This window comes from Narcine bancroftii, chromosome 5, assembly GCF_036971445.1.
Source record: "Narcine bancroftii isolate sNarBan1 chromosome 5, sNarBan1.hap1, whole genome shotgun sequence".
NCBI lineage: Eukaryota > Metazoa > Chordata > Chondrichthyes > Torpediniformes > Narcinidae > Narcine > Narcine bancroftii.
This window is the reverse complement of record NC_091473.1, coordinates 187,854,780-187,870,090: the sequence shown is the minus strand read 5'-3', so window position 1 is coordinate 187,870,090 and position 15,311 is coordinate 187,854,780. Positions and strand designations below refer to the sequence as shown.

The 15,311-nt window shown below is 56.5% G+C and overlaps 1 protein-coding gene across 8 annotated transcripts in view; it reads right to left on the bottom strand.

The window, feature by feature from the left end:
* Positions 1–1,202: 1,202 nt before the first annotated feature.
* The window catches only part of shc1 (SHC (Src homology 2 domain containing) transforming protein 1), a 103,562-nt gene continuing 89,453 nt past the window's right edge, over positions 1,203–15,311 (bottom strand). For 7 of the 8 annotated variants that reach the window (XM_069940247.1, XM_069940248.1, XM_069940251.1 and 4 more), the window contains 5 exons: positions 13,503–13,695; positions 11,969–12,044; positions 11,028–11,201; positions 5,923–6,188; positions 1,203–5,202 (listed from right to left, as the gene is read on the bottom strand). In XM_069940247.1, coding sequence (XP_069796348.1) covers positions 5,074–5,202; positions 5,923–6,188; positions 11,028–11,201; positions 11,969–12,044; positions 13,503–13,695 — 838 coding nt within the window. In that variant the 3' untranslated portion in view covers positions 1,203–5,073. The remainder of the gene's footprint in view (positions 5,203–5,922; positions 6,189–11,027; positions 11,202–11,968; positions 12,045–13,502; positions 13,696–15,311) is intronic. The other variant, XM_069940245.1, reaches the window with a different exon arrangement.

Sequence of the window (15,311 nt, the reverse complement as noted above, 5' to 3'; positions counted from 1 at the left end):
TCTATGCTGACCCCAATATTTATCTACCCTGTAGTAAACACTGTCTGTAGATGCTGGGGTCTGGTGCAGTGCACAAAAGTGCTGAAGATCCTCAGCATGTCCGTTCTACACGGTTGACGAAGAACTCAGGCCAACTGTGTGACCTTCTAAGTCTCTCCAGCGGATTGTTTGTTGCTCCTGTGTTTATTAGTATTTATTGAACTTACATCCACTGTCCAGAGTGTGTGGGGAAATGGGCCCTTCCCCCAAATTCTGTGGCAACCGTCAACTAGGTGTGCATACTGATCCCATTGACTCTAGCCAGGTTCTACCCCTTCACCCACATGCTGGGGTGGGAAGGGGGAGGGTGATTACCCAATTGTAGGGATCTGGGAGGAAACAGGGGTGGGGGGTGGAAGTTTAAGAGTGCAAACTACACACACACTCGTGACTCACATGCCCACCCACACACATTCACAGCACATCCACTCGCACCACCAACCCACAAGGATTCACACGCATGCACTCATACACATGCACGTGCAAGCACTCGCACGCATGTGTGTGCATACAGCATGCACACACCCATACCTCATGCAAGCGTGTAAGACACTTGCATGCACATACCCCAGTTGAGGTAACCCAAGTGTGCCAACTACCCCCTCATCACTGGAGGTAACGCAGGTTGCACCCACAGCAGCAGCAGAGGTGTAGGTTTCTGGACTGGCTCCACCCCAACGGACCAGGCAGGTGGCCAAAATACCCTAACAGAAAGCCACCTCAAATACCCGAATGTGGCTGTTGGGAGGCCACCTGAGAGTGGAGAACTCTGACCCGAGGAGTACTTACCCAATCCTCCTCGGGCAGGTGTATTCTCCGTTTCCGAGCGCTATCCCCTAGGCACCTGAAAGCGGGTGGGACTATGACCGCGGTCGACAGGAGCCGGGGTTTGCTCCGCGGCGCCTCTCCCCACTGCGGACCTTTCAGGTGCCAGAACAACGCCTTCAGCGCTGCTACCTGAACGTCGCTTTGCACCCACCTGCAGCCGTCTCCGGAGCCGCATTCTCCCGACTATCCACCTGAAAGCGGCTATTGACTATTCCCGGCCACCTTCCAATTCCGTGCACACCCACCCTCCTTTAACTGCTGTCAGCCCAGCAAGTACTGTTGCCCAGGAATGAGGGAGGGAGGGAAGGGGGAAAGAAAATCCAACACTGCAGAGCCCCCGATAAAATATTTCTTAAAAACTATTCCGCAAATTTTGGTGTACAATGCATATTTGGATTGGAGTCATCAAAGTCCATAAAATGAGGTGCGTGGAGCACGCTTTGGTGAACAAGGTCATGTACATGCAGAGGGAAGGAATCACAATATTTACAAGGTTTTAGACAAACGATTGAGGAAAATATTTGCTAAAACATTCAGGCCGTCAAGATGGCCAAAGGCACGATACGTCAGCATGTGATTTGAGTAAACTCTTAATCTTCAGTCCCAGTTCAACGCGGTGCTGAGGGGGCGCAGAACTGGGTGAGTGGGGGTGAGGTGGGGCTGCCCCGCGGTGGGTCAGGCTTGTCACGGCCCCGACAGTCTCTGCAACTCTTCCTGTGCTTTGATTCCGCTCCTCCCCCCATTCGACTTTCCGAGGCAGACACTGGGGTGGAGCGGAATGCACAAAGGCACTGGAGCGTCGGCAGGTCAGTCAGCGCCCTCGGAAAGTGAAGGGTGACCAACCATTCGGGAGCCTCGGGGCCCTTCGTCGAGGTGGAGAGCAGTAAGGGGGCAGGCGTCTGAATGAAAGAGAGGGCGGGACAATGAGGGGAGTGGAGAGGAGGGAAAGTGGGAGGAGAAGGGGGAATGGAGGAGAGAGAGTGCAGGGGAAGGGAGAGGAGTGGATAGAGGATTAGGGGAGTGGGAGAGGAGGGAGGGGAGAGGGCAAGAAGGGAAGTGGAAGAATGGAGAGTGGATTGGGAGGAGGGACGAAGAGGGATGGGATGAGGGGGAGGGGGTGGGATGGGGAGGAAGGGGTTGGGATGGGAGTGGGTGGGATGGAAGGGGAGGAGAGGATTGAAGGAATGGAGAGGGCAAGAAGGGGAGAGGATATTGAGGAGGGAGAGGGGTGGGATGGGAGGGAAGAGGGAGAGAAGGTGGGGAGAGGGGTTGGGGAGGATGGGAGGGGAGAAAATAAGAGGGATGGGATGAGACAGGAGAGGAGGTGAGGATGGATGAAGGGGCAGGGGGAGGAGGTCAGGCCAACAGGTAAGAGGTCATAAGTGGATACAGGTGGGACGGTAGGTGAAAGAACCTGGTGATAGGGGGAAGGGGGTAGCTCTGAATGGAGAGGAAAGGAGGCGAGGAGCTGCAGGAAAGGAGACAGAGAGGTTGGTGTGTGGGGGATGTCAGTCATTTTATCTGCAGACGTGCTGGAGGAACTCAGCAGGTCGAGCAGAGTCCACGGGAGGGAAGGAAAACGGCCAACATCGCCCCACCTCACCCCCACCGGGTGGGGAGAGAAGGGGAGGTCCCCTTTGTCAAGGCCAAGAGCGCGGGGGAACGGGGAAGGCAAAGAGTGGAAGACTGGCCGCCAGTCAGGGATGAGGGAGGAGTGGGAGACAGCGGCCACGGGATCAGGGCCCAGAGCCCACGGTGTGTTCAGCGAGAAGGATGCGACCAAATTAAAAATGAACCCCTGCTGCTCTCACACCACACATGTCCCTGGGTTGAGTCAAACGTCCTTCCCTCTGCCAACTTGCTTCTTTGAGTGTCGCTGTGGCATTCAACAAACTGGCAGTGTGCCTGGTCGAGGGTCACTGCCAGTTCACTGCCCGTGGCTGCCAGCTGACGTGAAGGCAGCCTCAACTTTGATATTTAAAAAGAACTTTGGAAAGGGGGATGCAGATGGGAGGGGGCGCAGTTCAACGGGACTGGGCATGGATTGGTTGAGCTGAAGGAGACTGTGATGTAGTGTTTTGTGGTGTTCAGGGAAAAGGCAGAGAGGAAGGAAGAATGATGACACACGAAAGAGGGGAGGGCAGAGAGATAGGGGGAGGGAAAGAGACGGAGGGAGAGAGGGAGGAATGGATGGGGAGGGAGAGAGGCAGAGGGGGTAAGGGAGGGAGGAGAGAGGCAGAGGGGGTAAGGGACGGAGAGAGGCAGAGGGGGATAAGGGAGGGAGGAGAGAGGCAGAGGGGGTAAGGGAGGGAGAGAGGCAGAGGGGGTAAGGGAGGGAGAGAGGCAGAGGGGGTAAGGGAGGGAGAGAGGCAGAGGGGGTAAGGGAGGGAGAGAGGCAGAGGGGGTAAGGGAGGGAGAGAGGCAGAGGGGGTAAGGGAGGGAGAGAGGCAGAGGGGGTAAGGGAGGGAGAGAGGCAGAGGGGGTAAGGGAGGGAGAGAGGCAGAGGGGGTAAGGGAGGGAGAGAGGCAGAGGGGGTAAGGGAGGGAGAGAGGCAGAGGGGGTAAGGGAGGGAGAGAGGCAGAGGGGGTAAGGGAGGGAGAGGGAGAGAGGGTAAGGGAGGGTGGAGAGAGGCAGAGGGGGTAAGAGAGGGAGCGAGGCAGAGGGGGTGAGGGTGGAGAGAGGCAGAGGGGGTAAGGGAGGGAGAGAGGCAGAGGGGGTAAGGGAGGGAGAGGGGAGAGAGAGGCAGAGGGGAGAGAGAGGCAGAGGGGAGAGAGAGGCAGAGGGGAGAGAGAGGCAGAGGGGAGAGAGGCAGAGGGGAGAGAGGCAGAGGGGGTAAGGGAGTGAGATGCAGAGGGGATAAGGGAGGGAGAGGCAGAGGGGGTAAGGGAGGGAGAGGGGAGAGAGAGGCAGATGGGGTATGGGAGGGAGAGGGGAGAGAGAGGCAGATGGGGTAAGGGAGGGAGAGGGGAGAGAGAGGCAGAGGGGAGAGAGAGGCAGAGGGGAGAGAGAGGCAGAGGGGAGAGAGAGGCAGAGGGGGTAAGGGAGGGAGATGCAGAGGGGATAAGGGAGGGAGAGGCAGAGGGGGTAAGGGAGGGAGAGGCAGAGGGGATAAGGGAGGGAGAGACAAGGGGAGAGAGGAAGTGAGAGCAAAAAGCTGGGAAGAGAGAGAGATGAATCTAGTAGGAATAATTACCCACCCAACTTGTGAAAGCAAAAGTGCAAAATTCCGGAGAGAACCCTCCGAGGCGACAGGAACTGAGAGGCCACAGTCAGCTGGGCAGCTGGAGCACAGTGAAGCCAGGGATATCAGGTGATCAGCATTGCCCGAGCCAGTGTCAAACTCCCAGTAGGAAAGCTTTTCCAAAGTTAGCAGCACTGCAGTCCGGAGGGAAGGCAGGGTTCCTTACCCCCACCCTACTCTGGAGGGAAGGGAGGGATCCTTACCCCCCCACCCTACGGAGGGAAGGCAGGGTCCCTTACCACCCCCCCACCCTAGTCCGGAGGGAAGGCAGGAAACCACTGTGGGCTGGGTGGGTGACTGGATCCCTTATACCCCTCCACACCCCCTTCCCCAGTCTGGAGGGAAGGCAGGAAACCACTATGGGCTAGGTGGAGGGGTCTGGGTCCCTTACAACCCCACCTCCACTCCGGAGGGAAGGCAGGGTCCCACTGTGGGCTGGGTGGAGAGGTCCGGGTCCCTGACACCATTTCCCTTACCCCCCACTCCCACTTCCAGGAGGAAGACAAGGTCCCGCTGTGGGCTGGGTGGGAGTCCTGGTCCCTTCCCCCCCTCCCCACACAGTCTGGAAGGAAGGCAAGGCCCCGCTGTGGTCTGGGTGGGAGTCCGGGTCCCATACCCCACCACACCCCCTCCCCGTCCAGAGGGAAGGCAGGGTCTCACTGTGGGATGGCCGGAGCGGTCTGAGTCCCTGACACCCTCTCCCATCAGTCCAGATGGAAGTTAGGGTTCCATTGTGGGCTGGGTGGAAGGGTCTGGGTCCCTAAGACCCCTCATCCCTCCCTCTGAGACTGGAAGGGTCCTGCAGAGGACTGGGTGGGGGTCCGGGTCGCTGACACCCTCACACCCCAGTCTGGAGGAAAGGGAGGGTCCTGCTGCAGGCTGGGTGGGGGTCTGAGTCCTTGACACCCCCACACCCACTGAAGGGAAGCCAAGGTCTCTTCCCCCCCCCCTCCCCAAGCCCGGACCTAGAGCTTCCGCTCAACGGGCTGCTGCAGGCAGACCTCGCTGCCAGCCGAGATGATGGGCAACTGGTTGTCCATGTGGTAGCTGATCAGATGGCTGACACTCTCAAAGCGGTGGTCCTTCGTCCGCACCTAGGGAGGGGGAGGGGAGAGGGGAAGGGTGGGGAGAGGGAGAAGGCAGAGATAAAGGAGGGGGGAGGGATGGAACAGGGAGGGGGTTGGGAGAGGGGAGTGGGGAAGGAAGAGGGTGGGCGAAGGTTTAGGTGGAGGTGGGGAGGGGAGAGAGATTGGTGGGCGAGGAGAGGAGGGAAGGAGGGGAGGGTTGTCAGTAGGGAAGAGGTTGGGTGAGAAGTTTGGGAGAGGAAAAGGGAGAGTAGGAGAGGGAAGGGATGGAGAGGGAAGGGATGGAGAGGGAAGGGATGGAGAGGGAAGGGATGGAGAGGATCAGGTGAAAAAGAGGGAGGGTTGCAGGGAAAGGGGATACAGAGGAGTGGGAAGGGATGGGAAAGGAGGGAAAAGAGGAAGGAGAGGGTTGGAGCAGCGATGGATAGAGGTAATTTGAAGGGGAGGGGTGGAGATGGAGGGAGCAGAGGGTGTGGATGGGAAGGAATGGAAGTCACAGAAGAAGAACAGTTTAGTTCATGGCCAGTTCAGTCATGACGATTGAATGGCAGAGCAGGTTCAATGGGCCGAATGGCTCGTCTCCGCTTGTATCATCTAGCCCACTCCGCCCATCGTCCAGCCCCCTCCGCCCATCGCTCACCCTGCCTTATTTGTCCTCTAGCTGCTGTGCCCGTGTATACAAAAGAGAATGCTCAACGTGGCCACAAATAGGCCCGGTGCAGCACTTACCACGCCCTCCGGGTCGACAAGCAGCAGGTGCTTGGGCTGTCCACTCTGCAGGCCGGTCAGCACATACTGTCCCGGCGTGGTGGTGCTCTCACGCACCAGGAAGTCGCCATTGCACCGCAGCAGCTTCTCCGCCTCCTTGCGGTTCATCTTGCCCTGGTACCAGATCTCCTTCAGCAGCTGGTCCTCCATGGAGGCTGTGACATGCTTGGGTGGGCTGCTGGCAAGCAGCACCGGCTGGGGAGCTCTTAGTGCATCCTCGAACGGTTCTACAGCAAGAGCACAAGAGCAGATCTGTTACGGCCGCAAACAACTCCACACGTTGACCAGGAGTGCAACGTAGTCCACATGCACAGGGATGCAGAGAGCAACTTCAGCGAGAACCATAGGGGAAAGGGTGCTGAGCTACAGAGAAAGAGAGTGCACAGACAGACAGTGAGGATTTACTGGGATGGGGCTCATGCTGAAGTCTGATAACAGTAGGAAAGAAACCGCCCTTAAATCTTGGGGGGTGGGGAATCTCGTACTCGGGAGGGAGGGTGGGTTTGAAGAATGTTCAGGCGGCATGGGACAAGCGCCAATGTGTTGACTGCTATCACGATGCAGAAGGAGGTAGAGATGGAGGGGTGCGATGAGGAGTCGACGAAGGGGACGGGGTGAAGAGATGCAGATGGAAGTGAGGAGTGTGTATGTGATGAGATGTAGAGGGAATTGGAGGTAAGGGGTGATGAGGTGTGGATGGAGGATAGTATGTGATGAGGTGCTGACAGAATCAATGGAGGGGAGGGGGTGTGATGAGGTGTAGATAGAGTTGATGGAGGGGAGGGGGTGTGTGAGGTGTAGATAGAGTTGATGGAGGGAAGGGGGTGTGATGAGGTGTAGATAGAGTTGATGGAGGGGGTGTGATGAGGTGTAGATAGAGTTGATGGAGGGGAGGGGGTGTGTGAGGTGTAGATAGAGTTGATGGAGGGGAGGGGGTGTGATGAGGTGTAGATAGAGTTAATGGAGGGGAGGGGGTGTGATGAGGTGTAGAGTTGATGGAGGGGAGGGGGTGTGTGAGGTGTAGATAGAGTTGATGGAGGGGAGGGGGTGTGATGAGGTGTAGAGTTGATGGAGGGGAGGGGGTGTGTGAGGTGTAGATAGAGTTGATGGAGGGGAGGGGGTGTGATGAGGTGTAGAGTTGATGGAGGGGAGGGGTGTGATGAGGTGTAGAGTTGATGGAGGGGAGGGGGTGTGTGAGGTGTAGATAGAGTTGATGGAGGGGAGGGGGTGTGATGAGGTGTAGAGTTGATGGAGGGGAGGGGGTGTGTGAGGTGTAGATAGAGTTGATGGAGGGGAGGGGGTGTGATGAGGTGTAGAGTTGATGGAGGGGAGGGGTGTGATGAGGTGTAGAGTTGATGGAGGGGAGGGGGTGTGTGAGGTGTAGATAGAGTTGATGGAGGGGAGGGGGTGTGTGAGGTGTAGATAGAGTTGATGGAGGGGAGGGGGTGTGTGAGGTGTAGAGTTGATGGAGGGGAGGGGGTGTGATGAGGTGTAGATAGAGTTGATGGAGGGGAGGGGGTGTGTGAGGTGTAGATAGAGTTGATGGAGGGGAGGGGGTGTGGTGAGGTGTAGAAGAGTTGATGGAGGGGAGGGGGGTGTGTGAGGTGTAGAGGTTGATGGAGGGGAGGGGGTGTGGTGAGGTGTAGAGTTGATGGAGGGGAGGGGGTGTGATGAGGTGTAGATAGAGTTGATGGAGGGGAGGGGGTGTGTGAGGTGTAGATAGAGTTGATGGAGGGGGTGTGATGAGGTGTAGATAGAGTTGATGGAGGGGAGGGGGTGTGTGAGGTGTAGTAGAGTTGATGGAAGGAGGGGGTGTGATGAGGTGTAGATAGAGTTGATGGAGGGGAGGGGGTGTGATGAGGTGTAGAGTTGATGGAGGGGGAGGGGGGGTGTTGTAGTGTTTTTTGTTTGGTTGTGTATGTGTTGTTGTAGTATTGTAGATTAGAGTTAATGGAGGGGAGGGGGTGTGATGAGGTGTAGAGTTGATGGAGGGGAGGGGGTGTGATGAGGTGTAGAGTTGATGGAGGGGAGGGGGGTGTGTGAGGTGTAGATAGAGTTGATGGAGGGGAGGGGGTGTGATGAGGTGTAGAGTTGATGGAGGGGAGGGTGTGTGTGAGGTGTAGATAGAGTTGATGGAGGGGAGGGGGGTGTGATGAGGTGTAGAGTTGATGGAGGGGAGGGGGTGTGTGAGGTGTAGATAGAGTTGATGGAGGGGAGGGGGTGTGTGAGGTGTAGATAGAGTTGATGGAGGGGAGGGGGTGTGATGAGGTGTAGAGTTGATGGAGGGGAGGGGGTGTGTGAGGTGTAGATAGAGTTGATGGAGGGGAGGGGGTGTGATGAGGTGTAGAGTTGATGGAGGGAGGGGGGTGTGATGAGGTGTAGAGTTGATGGAGGGGAGGGGGTGTGTGAGGTGTAGATAGAGTTGATGGAGGGAGGGGGTGTGATGAGGTGTAGAGTTGATGGAGGGGAGGGGGTGTGTGAGGTGTAGATAGAGTTGATGGAGGGGAGGGGGTGTGATGAGGTGTAGAGTTGATGGAGGGAGGGGGTGTGATGAGGTGTAGAGTTGATGGAGGGGAGGGGGTGTGTGAGGTGTAGATTGAGTGATGGAGGGGAGGGGTGTGATGAGGTGTAGAGTTGATGGAGGGGAGGGGGTGTGTGAGGTGTAGATAGAGTTGATGGAGGGGAGGGGGTGTGATGAGGTGTAGAGTTGATGGAGGGGTGGGGGTGTGATGAGGTGTAGAGTTGATGGAGGGGAGGGGGGTGTGTGAGGTTGTGATAGAGTTGATGGAGGGGAGGGGGTGTGTTGAGGTGTAGAGTTGATGGTGGGGAGGGGGTGTGATGAGGTGTAGAGTTGATGGTGGGAGGGGGGGTGTGTGGGTGTAGATAGAGTTGTGGAGGGGAGGGGGTGTGTGAGGTGTAGATAGAGTTGATGGGGGGTGGGGGTGTGTGAGGTGTAGATGAGTTGTGGGGGGGGGGGGTGTGTGGGTGTAGAGTTGATGGTGGGGAGGGGTGTGGGTGTGTGGTGATTGAGTTAATGGAGGGGAGGGGGTGTGTGTGGTGTTGTTAAGTTAATGGAGGGGTGGGGGTGTGTGGAGGTGTAGTGAGTTGTGGAGGGGTGGGGGGTGTGTGTGGGTGTGAGTTGGTGGAGGGGGTGTGTGTGGTGTAGAGTTGTGGAGGGGGTGGGGGTGTGATGGGGTGGGAGTTGTGGTGGGGAGGGGGTGGTGGGTGATGTGGTGTTGATAGAGTTGATGGGGGGGGGGGGTGTGTGGGGTGTAGAGTTGATGGAGGGGAGGGGGTGTGATGAGGTGTAGATTGAGTGATGGAGGGGTGGGGGTGGGGTGTGGTGTGGTGTTGATGGGGGGGGGGGGTGTGATGAGGTGTAGATAGAGTTGATGGAGAGGAGGGGGTGTGTGAGGTGTTGATAGGTGATGGAGGGGTGGGGGTGTGTGAGGTGTAGTAGAGTTGATAGAGGGGGGGGGGTGTGTGAGGTGTAGATGAGTGGATGGAGGGGGGGGGTGTGATGAGGTGTAGAGTTGATGGGGGGGGGGGGTGTGATGAGGTGTTGGGTTGTGGAGGGTGGGGGGTGTGATGAGGTGTAGAGTTGATGGAGGGGAGGGGGTGTGATGAGGTGTAGACGGAGATGATGGAGAGGAAGGGGTGTAATTAACCCTTCTTGAGAGCCCGGTTGAATTTAACTCACCCTGCCTGCTTGGAACGTTTCACACCACACAATTACCGGACCAGACTGGATAAATTAGTTGGTTAAACCCACATGGAATCGGCTATTGTGTCTCAGTGGCAGGTGACGAGAGAAAACAATCCCTTTTATCATAAGAAAGGTGCAGCTTTGTTGAGACATAATTCATGCTTTTTAAGTGCTGGGATCTGCTGTGCACTGGACTCCCTCTTTCACTTTTTAATCATAAAAAGGATGTGCTCTGCCAGCACGTTGAGCTCACTGACAGGGAAACAATTGCTGGGCTCAGGCCTCTCTCTGTAACTGGGTTCCTCGCTTTGCAAAGTGAAGAAAAAAGGTTTACTGTCAATACTTGTGGAATAGTCAAAATTTGTGGACCAACTTTTAGGGAGGTGACTATTACTTTGGATCAAAGTATCTGCATCGTTCGAGGTGTCAGGACCTGAGATGGGCAGGCGGCTGGGACTGGGTTGTAAGTCCACATTTGGGGCGTTGGGAGCGCTGTTGTGCAGTTGGCCATGCTTCAGCGAGAGTCCGCGGTCGGGAGTTCGGATGGGCGAGTAGCCAGGGCCTCGGCGATAGTTCGTGGTTGGGTCATTGGATGCTCCAGAGGGCAGGCAGCAGGGGCCTGGGCGACTGTCTGAGGTCGGGGCATTGAGAGTTCGGATGGATGGGTGGCTGGCCCTAAAAAAATAGGGGGGGTTAACTTTTACATAGCATCAACTCTTACAGTACCTTGTTTACATGGTATTGATTATTATGGTACCTTGTTTATCAGTTTTTAGAGCTTGCTTATAGTTCAAGATAAGTTTGGAAATCAGCGCAGTACAACATACAACCCCCGTACGTTTTGGAGGGAACTGGAGCACCAGGAGGAAACCCACACAGACAGGGGGGAGTAACGTGGAAGGATGTGGGTCAAATGCAGGCAAGTGGCCAGCGCCACGTTGTTGTGGCATCAGTGGCTCGGGTTTGAACCCACCACTGCCTTGCGTGGAGTTTGTATATTCTTCTCCATCACTGTGTCCTCCGGGTGCTTCATGTTCCAAAGATATACAGGGTTGGTAGGTTAGTTAAAAGTGTGTTTGGAAGGGCCTGTTTTAATTTAGACATACAGCATGGTAACAGGCACTTTGAACCCATGCTGCCCAATTGACCCACAACCTCCGGTTTGAAGGGTGGGAGGAAACCCACGCAGACTTGGGGGAAGAACATATCAACTTCTTACAGACAGCAGGGGGATTCAAACACTGGCGTCGCAATAACATTACACTGACCACGTTGCCTGTAACCGCGCTATACCTCAAAATTAAAGATTGGGCAGTGGCTGAGCTAGGCCTGCAAGAGTGCCGTTATGACCGTGACTCACTCATGTCGAAAATGTCCTTCTGCATGCTGCCGTTGGCGTGGCCAGCCATGGGGTGGGGCTTCCCCTTATCCAGGCTCTGCACGTTGACGTAGGATGGGTCGTCGAAGAGGTCAGGGCGGTTGCTGCTCTTGGCGCTGGGTAAGCCAGTCTGTGAAAACCGCTGCTGGCTGGCACCTGCCGAGATCCGGGGGGTGGGGGGGGGGGAGCAGACAGAATTAATGGGTGTTGCTTCGGGGCAGGGGCATCGGAAAAGGGGGGGGGGCGTGATGCCCAATTATACCAATTAACCTACAACCTCCATGCGTTTTGTGGGGTGGGAGGAAACCCATGGCAGACACGGGGAGAATGTACAAACTCCTTAAAGATAGCGCTGGGTTCAAACACAGTCGCTGGTGCTGTAACAGCGTTGTGCTAACTGCGCTGCCCATCTTGAATGGCCAGACCAGAGGCCTCCCGGGAGAACGGTCGCCTCACAAGTCCAGAGCCCAGAGTTTGATTCTGACTTCTGGAGCCTTGAGTGGAGCTTGCACCTTCTCTCTGGGCCGCTCCAGTGCGCGACAGGGGGCGCGGGGAGTACAGTGGGTGGTCCGTCCACTGGCTCCACCCGCCAGGAATGGGCCGGCATTGCTAGCTTTTCATGCGCTGGCTGTGGTTAGACTACACTCGGAATGTTGTCTTCCATTCTGGTTGCCTCATTACAGGAAGGACGTGGTAGCTTTGTAGAGAGCGCAGGGGAGATTTGCCAGGATCAGAGAACTTGTGGCATGGAGCAAGGCCGATGGAGCTAGGAGCGTTTCTGTTTGGAGCGATGAGCACCTTTTATCCGGGGGGGGTGGGGGGCGTGAAGCGACGACAGCAAATACCAGAAGGCGACTCCAGGAACGTTTAAGGGAGATATCAGGGGTACTTTCTTTTTAAAAAACACTTGGTGGGCAGCTCACCTTGAGCCATGGAAAGCTGCTTCTGAGAATCGGAGGACCGGACATCGTAAAGGTTCCCTGGTGTCTGACCGACAGGCTGCGAGAGATGGGGGAGGGGATGAGAATGTAATTTTAAAAAAAGTAGTAACTAAAATAATAGCTTAGTGAAAATTCCATGTGACGATTTGATAATTCAGCAAGGTTAAAGGTGATTATGGTGAAAAACAACAATGCCACATTTGGCAAAGACAGTAAAAGACTAATAACTTCTGGGAGAGGGACATGACCCTGATTAAAGAATCCCAAGAGAATTTAAAGAAACGTGTACTTGTACGGCAAAAAAAAATTCTAATGTTCTGGAAAACTACAAATAAATGTGCAATTTGCAAGCCAGGAGGCAGATTCCCTTGGGGTGAGACTAACTGCTTGTAGCAGTGGTTCTCGTTGTAACGGAGTTCTCACACTTTGCAAAGTGATTTTTTTTTTTAAATTTGTTTGTGCAGCTGTATATGTGTTCATTTTCAAGCCATTTCAGATCCACTTTGACAGGGAGGAAATGAAATAAAACATGGCGAAAGGAATCCCAGAAGGGGCTGAATCTCTGTCAAACGTTGGACTCAGGGATCACCAAATTACTTGTAAAAGCCACGGTGGGATGTGAACTTGGGTTCTTGCTTGGCTCTTTCCGGCATAGAGGCAGGCCATTCAGCCCAACCTGCTGCTGCTGTCCAACTTGTCTATCTGAGCTGGTGACCCCCCCACCACCCCCACCTCCTGATCGATATTATGTTTGGGCACCCTCCAACCAGACGGCATTAACATTGACATTTCTGGTTCCCATTAAATTCCACCTCTTCATCTCCTCCAGCTCTCTAACCCTCTCCATTCAGTGCTACCTTCTCACCCACCATCTCAGTTTTTTTTCTCTTCTACCCTCCTATTACCTGCTGGGCTGCTCTCCTCCCTCTGACCCTTCCTCCCCCACCTATTCCACCCCCTCTTCTTCTCCCCCTTCCGCCCTCCTCTCCCCTTTCCTCCCTCCTCTCCCCCTTCCTCCCTCCTCTCCGCTTCTGCCCCTTCCTCTCTCCTCTCTCCCACGAACCTTCCCCACCCCTTCCTCCTCTCCCCTGCCCCTTCCCACCCCCTTCCTCTACTCCACCCCTTAATCCCTCCTCTCTTCCTCAATCGCTGAAACTCCTTCCGACAGCTCCTCCTAAACTCATCGCCTCTTCTGCCGAGCACAGTAGAGTGAGCACAGTAGAGTGGGTGGAAGGGTGTGAACTCTGCCATCTCATTGAGAGAATATATTGTCCCTCAGACATGGACGGGTCTGAATGCCCAGTCCTCCTTCCCCAACAATGCTGTTGTAACCCCCTCCCATTCACTGCAATTGCGGGGTGGGGTTTGCATTGGAAGCTTATGCCAACTTTCCCATGCACATGGGGCTGGGCTGGTTAAGGGCAGGAGATGTGCTAACCTCGGGGAACAGTGATTATAAGGACAGGAGGAGGAGCAAGGGGCAGCGTACACAAACCCACAGGGCGCTGACACTGACCAGTGTAGCCCCCAGATGGCTGGGGAGCTGCGGCGGTGAGGCACCCAAGTTCCTGGGCGCCCCCGCCCCTTCCTGCTGGCGCAGGTCCACCAGCCCCCCCAACGGAGGCTCCTTGCCGGGGAAGTCATTGTAGTACTGATGGTCCACCTGTTCGTCTTCCTCGTCCCATGCCGAGCTGTCAAATCCCGCCATCCTGCAAGGACACAGCAACAAATGCAGGTTAGCACCCAGCCAGGTCAGCCTGCTGCCCGATTAAGGACAGTCGCTGGCTTTCCGCTACACAGACGGGTGGGGTGGGTGGGAAGAGAGAGAGAGTGAGATGTGTATGTGTGTGTGATAGAGACAAAGGTAAAGAGGGGAGAGCGAGAGAAAGGAGGATGTGTGTGCAGGGAGGTGCGCAACTCCATGTGTCTGTCTTTGTGTGAGAGAGGGGATGTGAGGGGGAGCATGTGGGGAGGGGTGTGTGAGGGGGGATGGGGGTGAGGTGAGGGGGGATGGGGGTGAGGTGAGGGGGGATGGGGGTGAGGTGAGGGGGGTGAGGCAGTGTGTGAGTGTTGAGGGGCATGGGTGGGAGGGGGCAATGGCGTGTATGCACGGGGGCATGTGTGCGCGGGGGCGTGTGTGAAGGGGGCGAGTGTGAAGGGGGCGAGTGTGTGAAAAGGATGTGTGTGAGGGGCGTGTGTGTGAGGGGCGTGTGTGTGTGAGGGGCCTGTGTGTGTGAGGGGCCTGTGTGTGTGAGGGGCCTGTGTGTGTGAGGGGCCTGTGTGTGTGAGGGGCCTGTGTGTGTGAGGGGCCTGTGTGTGTGAGGGGCCTGTGTGTGTGAGGGGCCTGTGTGTGTGAGGGGTGAAGGGCGTGTGTGTGAGGGGCATGTGTGTGAAGGGCGTGTGTGTGAGGGGTGTGTGTGTGAGGGGGTGAGGCCATGTGTGTGAAGGGTTGAGGCCGTGGGTGTGAAGGGGTGAGGACGTGGGTGTGGGGGGTGAGGGGTGTGTGTGTGTGTGTGGGGTGAGGGGCGTGTGTGTGAGGGATGAGGGGTGTGTGTGTCAAGGGTGAGGGGCGTGTGTGTGATGGGTGTGAGGGGTGTGTGTGTGGGGTGAGGGGCATGTGTGTGATGGGTGAGGGCGTGTGTGTCATGGGTGACAGTCATGTGTGTGATGGGTGAGGGCGTGTGTGTCATGGGTGACAGTCATGTGTGTGAGGGGGTGAGGGGGGTGTGTGTGTGAGGGGGTGAGGGGGGTGTGTGTGTGAGGGCATGAGGGGCGTGTGTGAGGGGGTGAAGGGCGTGTGTGAGGGGTGTGTGAGTGAGGAGTGAGGGGCATGTGTGTGAGGGGTGAGTGGAGTGTGAGGGGTGTGGGGCGTGTGTGTGAGGGGTGAGGGGTGTGTGCGTGAGGGGCTGAGGGCATGTGTGTGAGGCGGTGAGGGCATGTGTGAAGAGTGAAGGGCGTGTGTGTGAAGGGTGAGTGGCGTGTGAGTGAGTGGTGTGGGGCGTGTATGAGGGTGAGTGGCATGTGGGTGGGCGTGAGGGCATGTGTGTGAGGGGTGATGGGGGTGTGTGTGAGGGGTGAGGGGCGTGTGTGTGAGGGGGTGAGGGGCGTGTGTGTGAGGGGGTGAGGGGCGTGTGTGTGAGGGGGTGAGGGGCGTGTGTGTGAGGGGGTGAGGGGCGTGCGAGTGAGGGGGTGAGGGGTGAGGGGCGTGTGAGTGAGGAGTGAGGGGCATGTGTATGAGGGGTGAAGGGTGTGTGTGAGGAGTGTGTGTGCGTGGAGTGAGGGGCATGTGTATGTGAGGGGTGTGTGTGAGGGGTGAGGGGTGTGT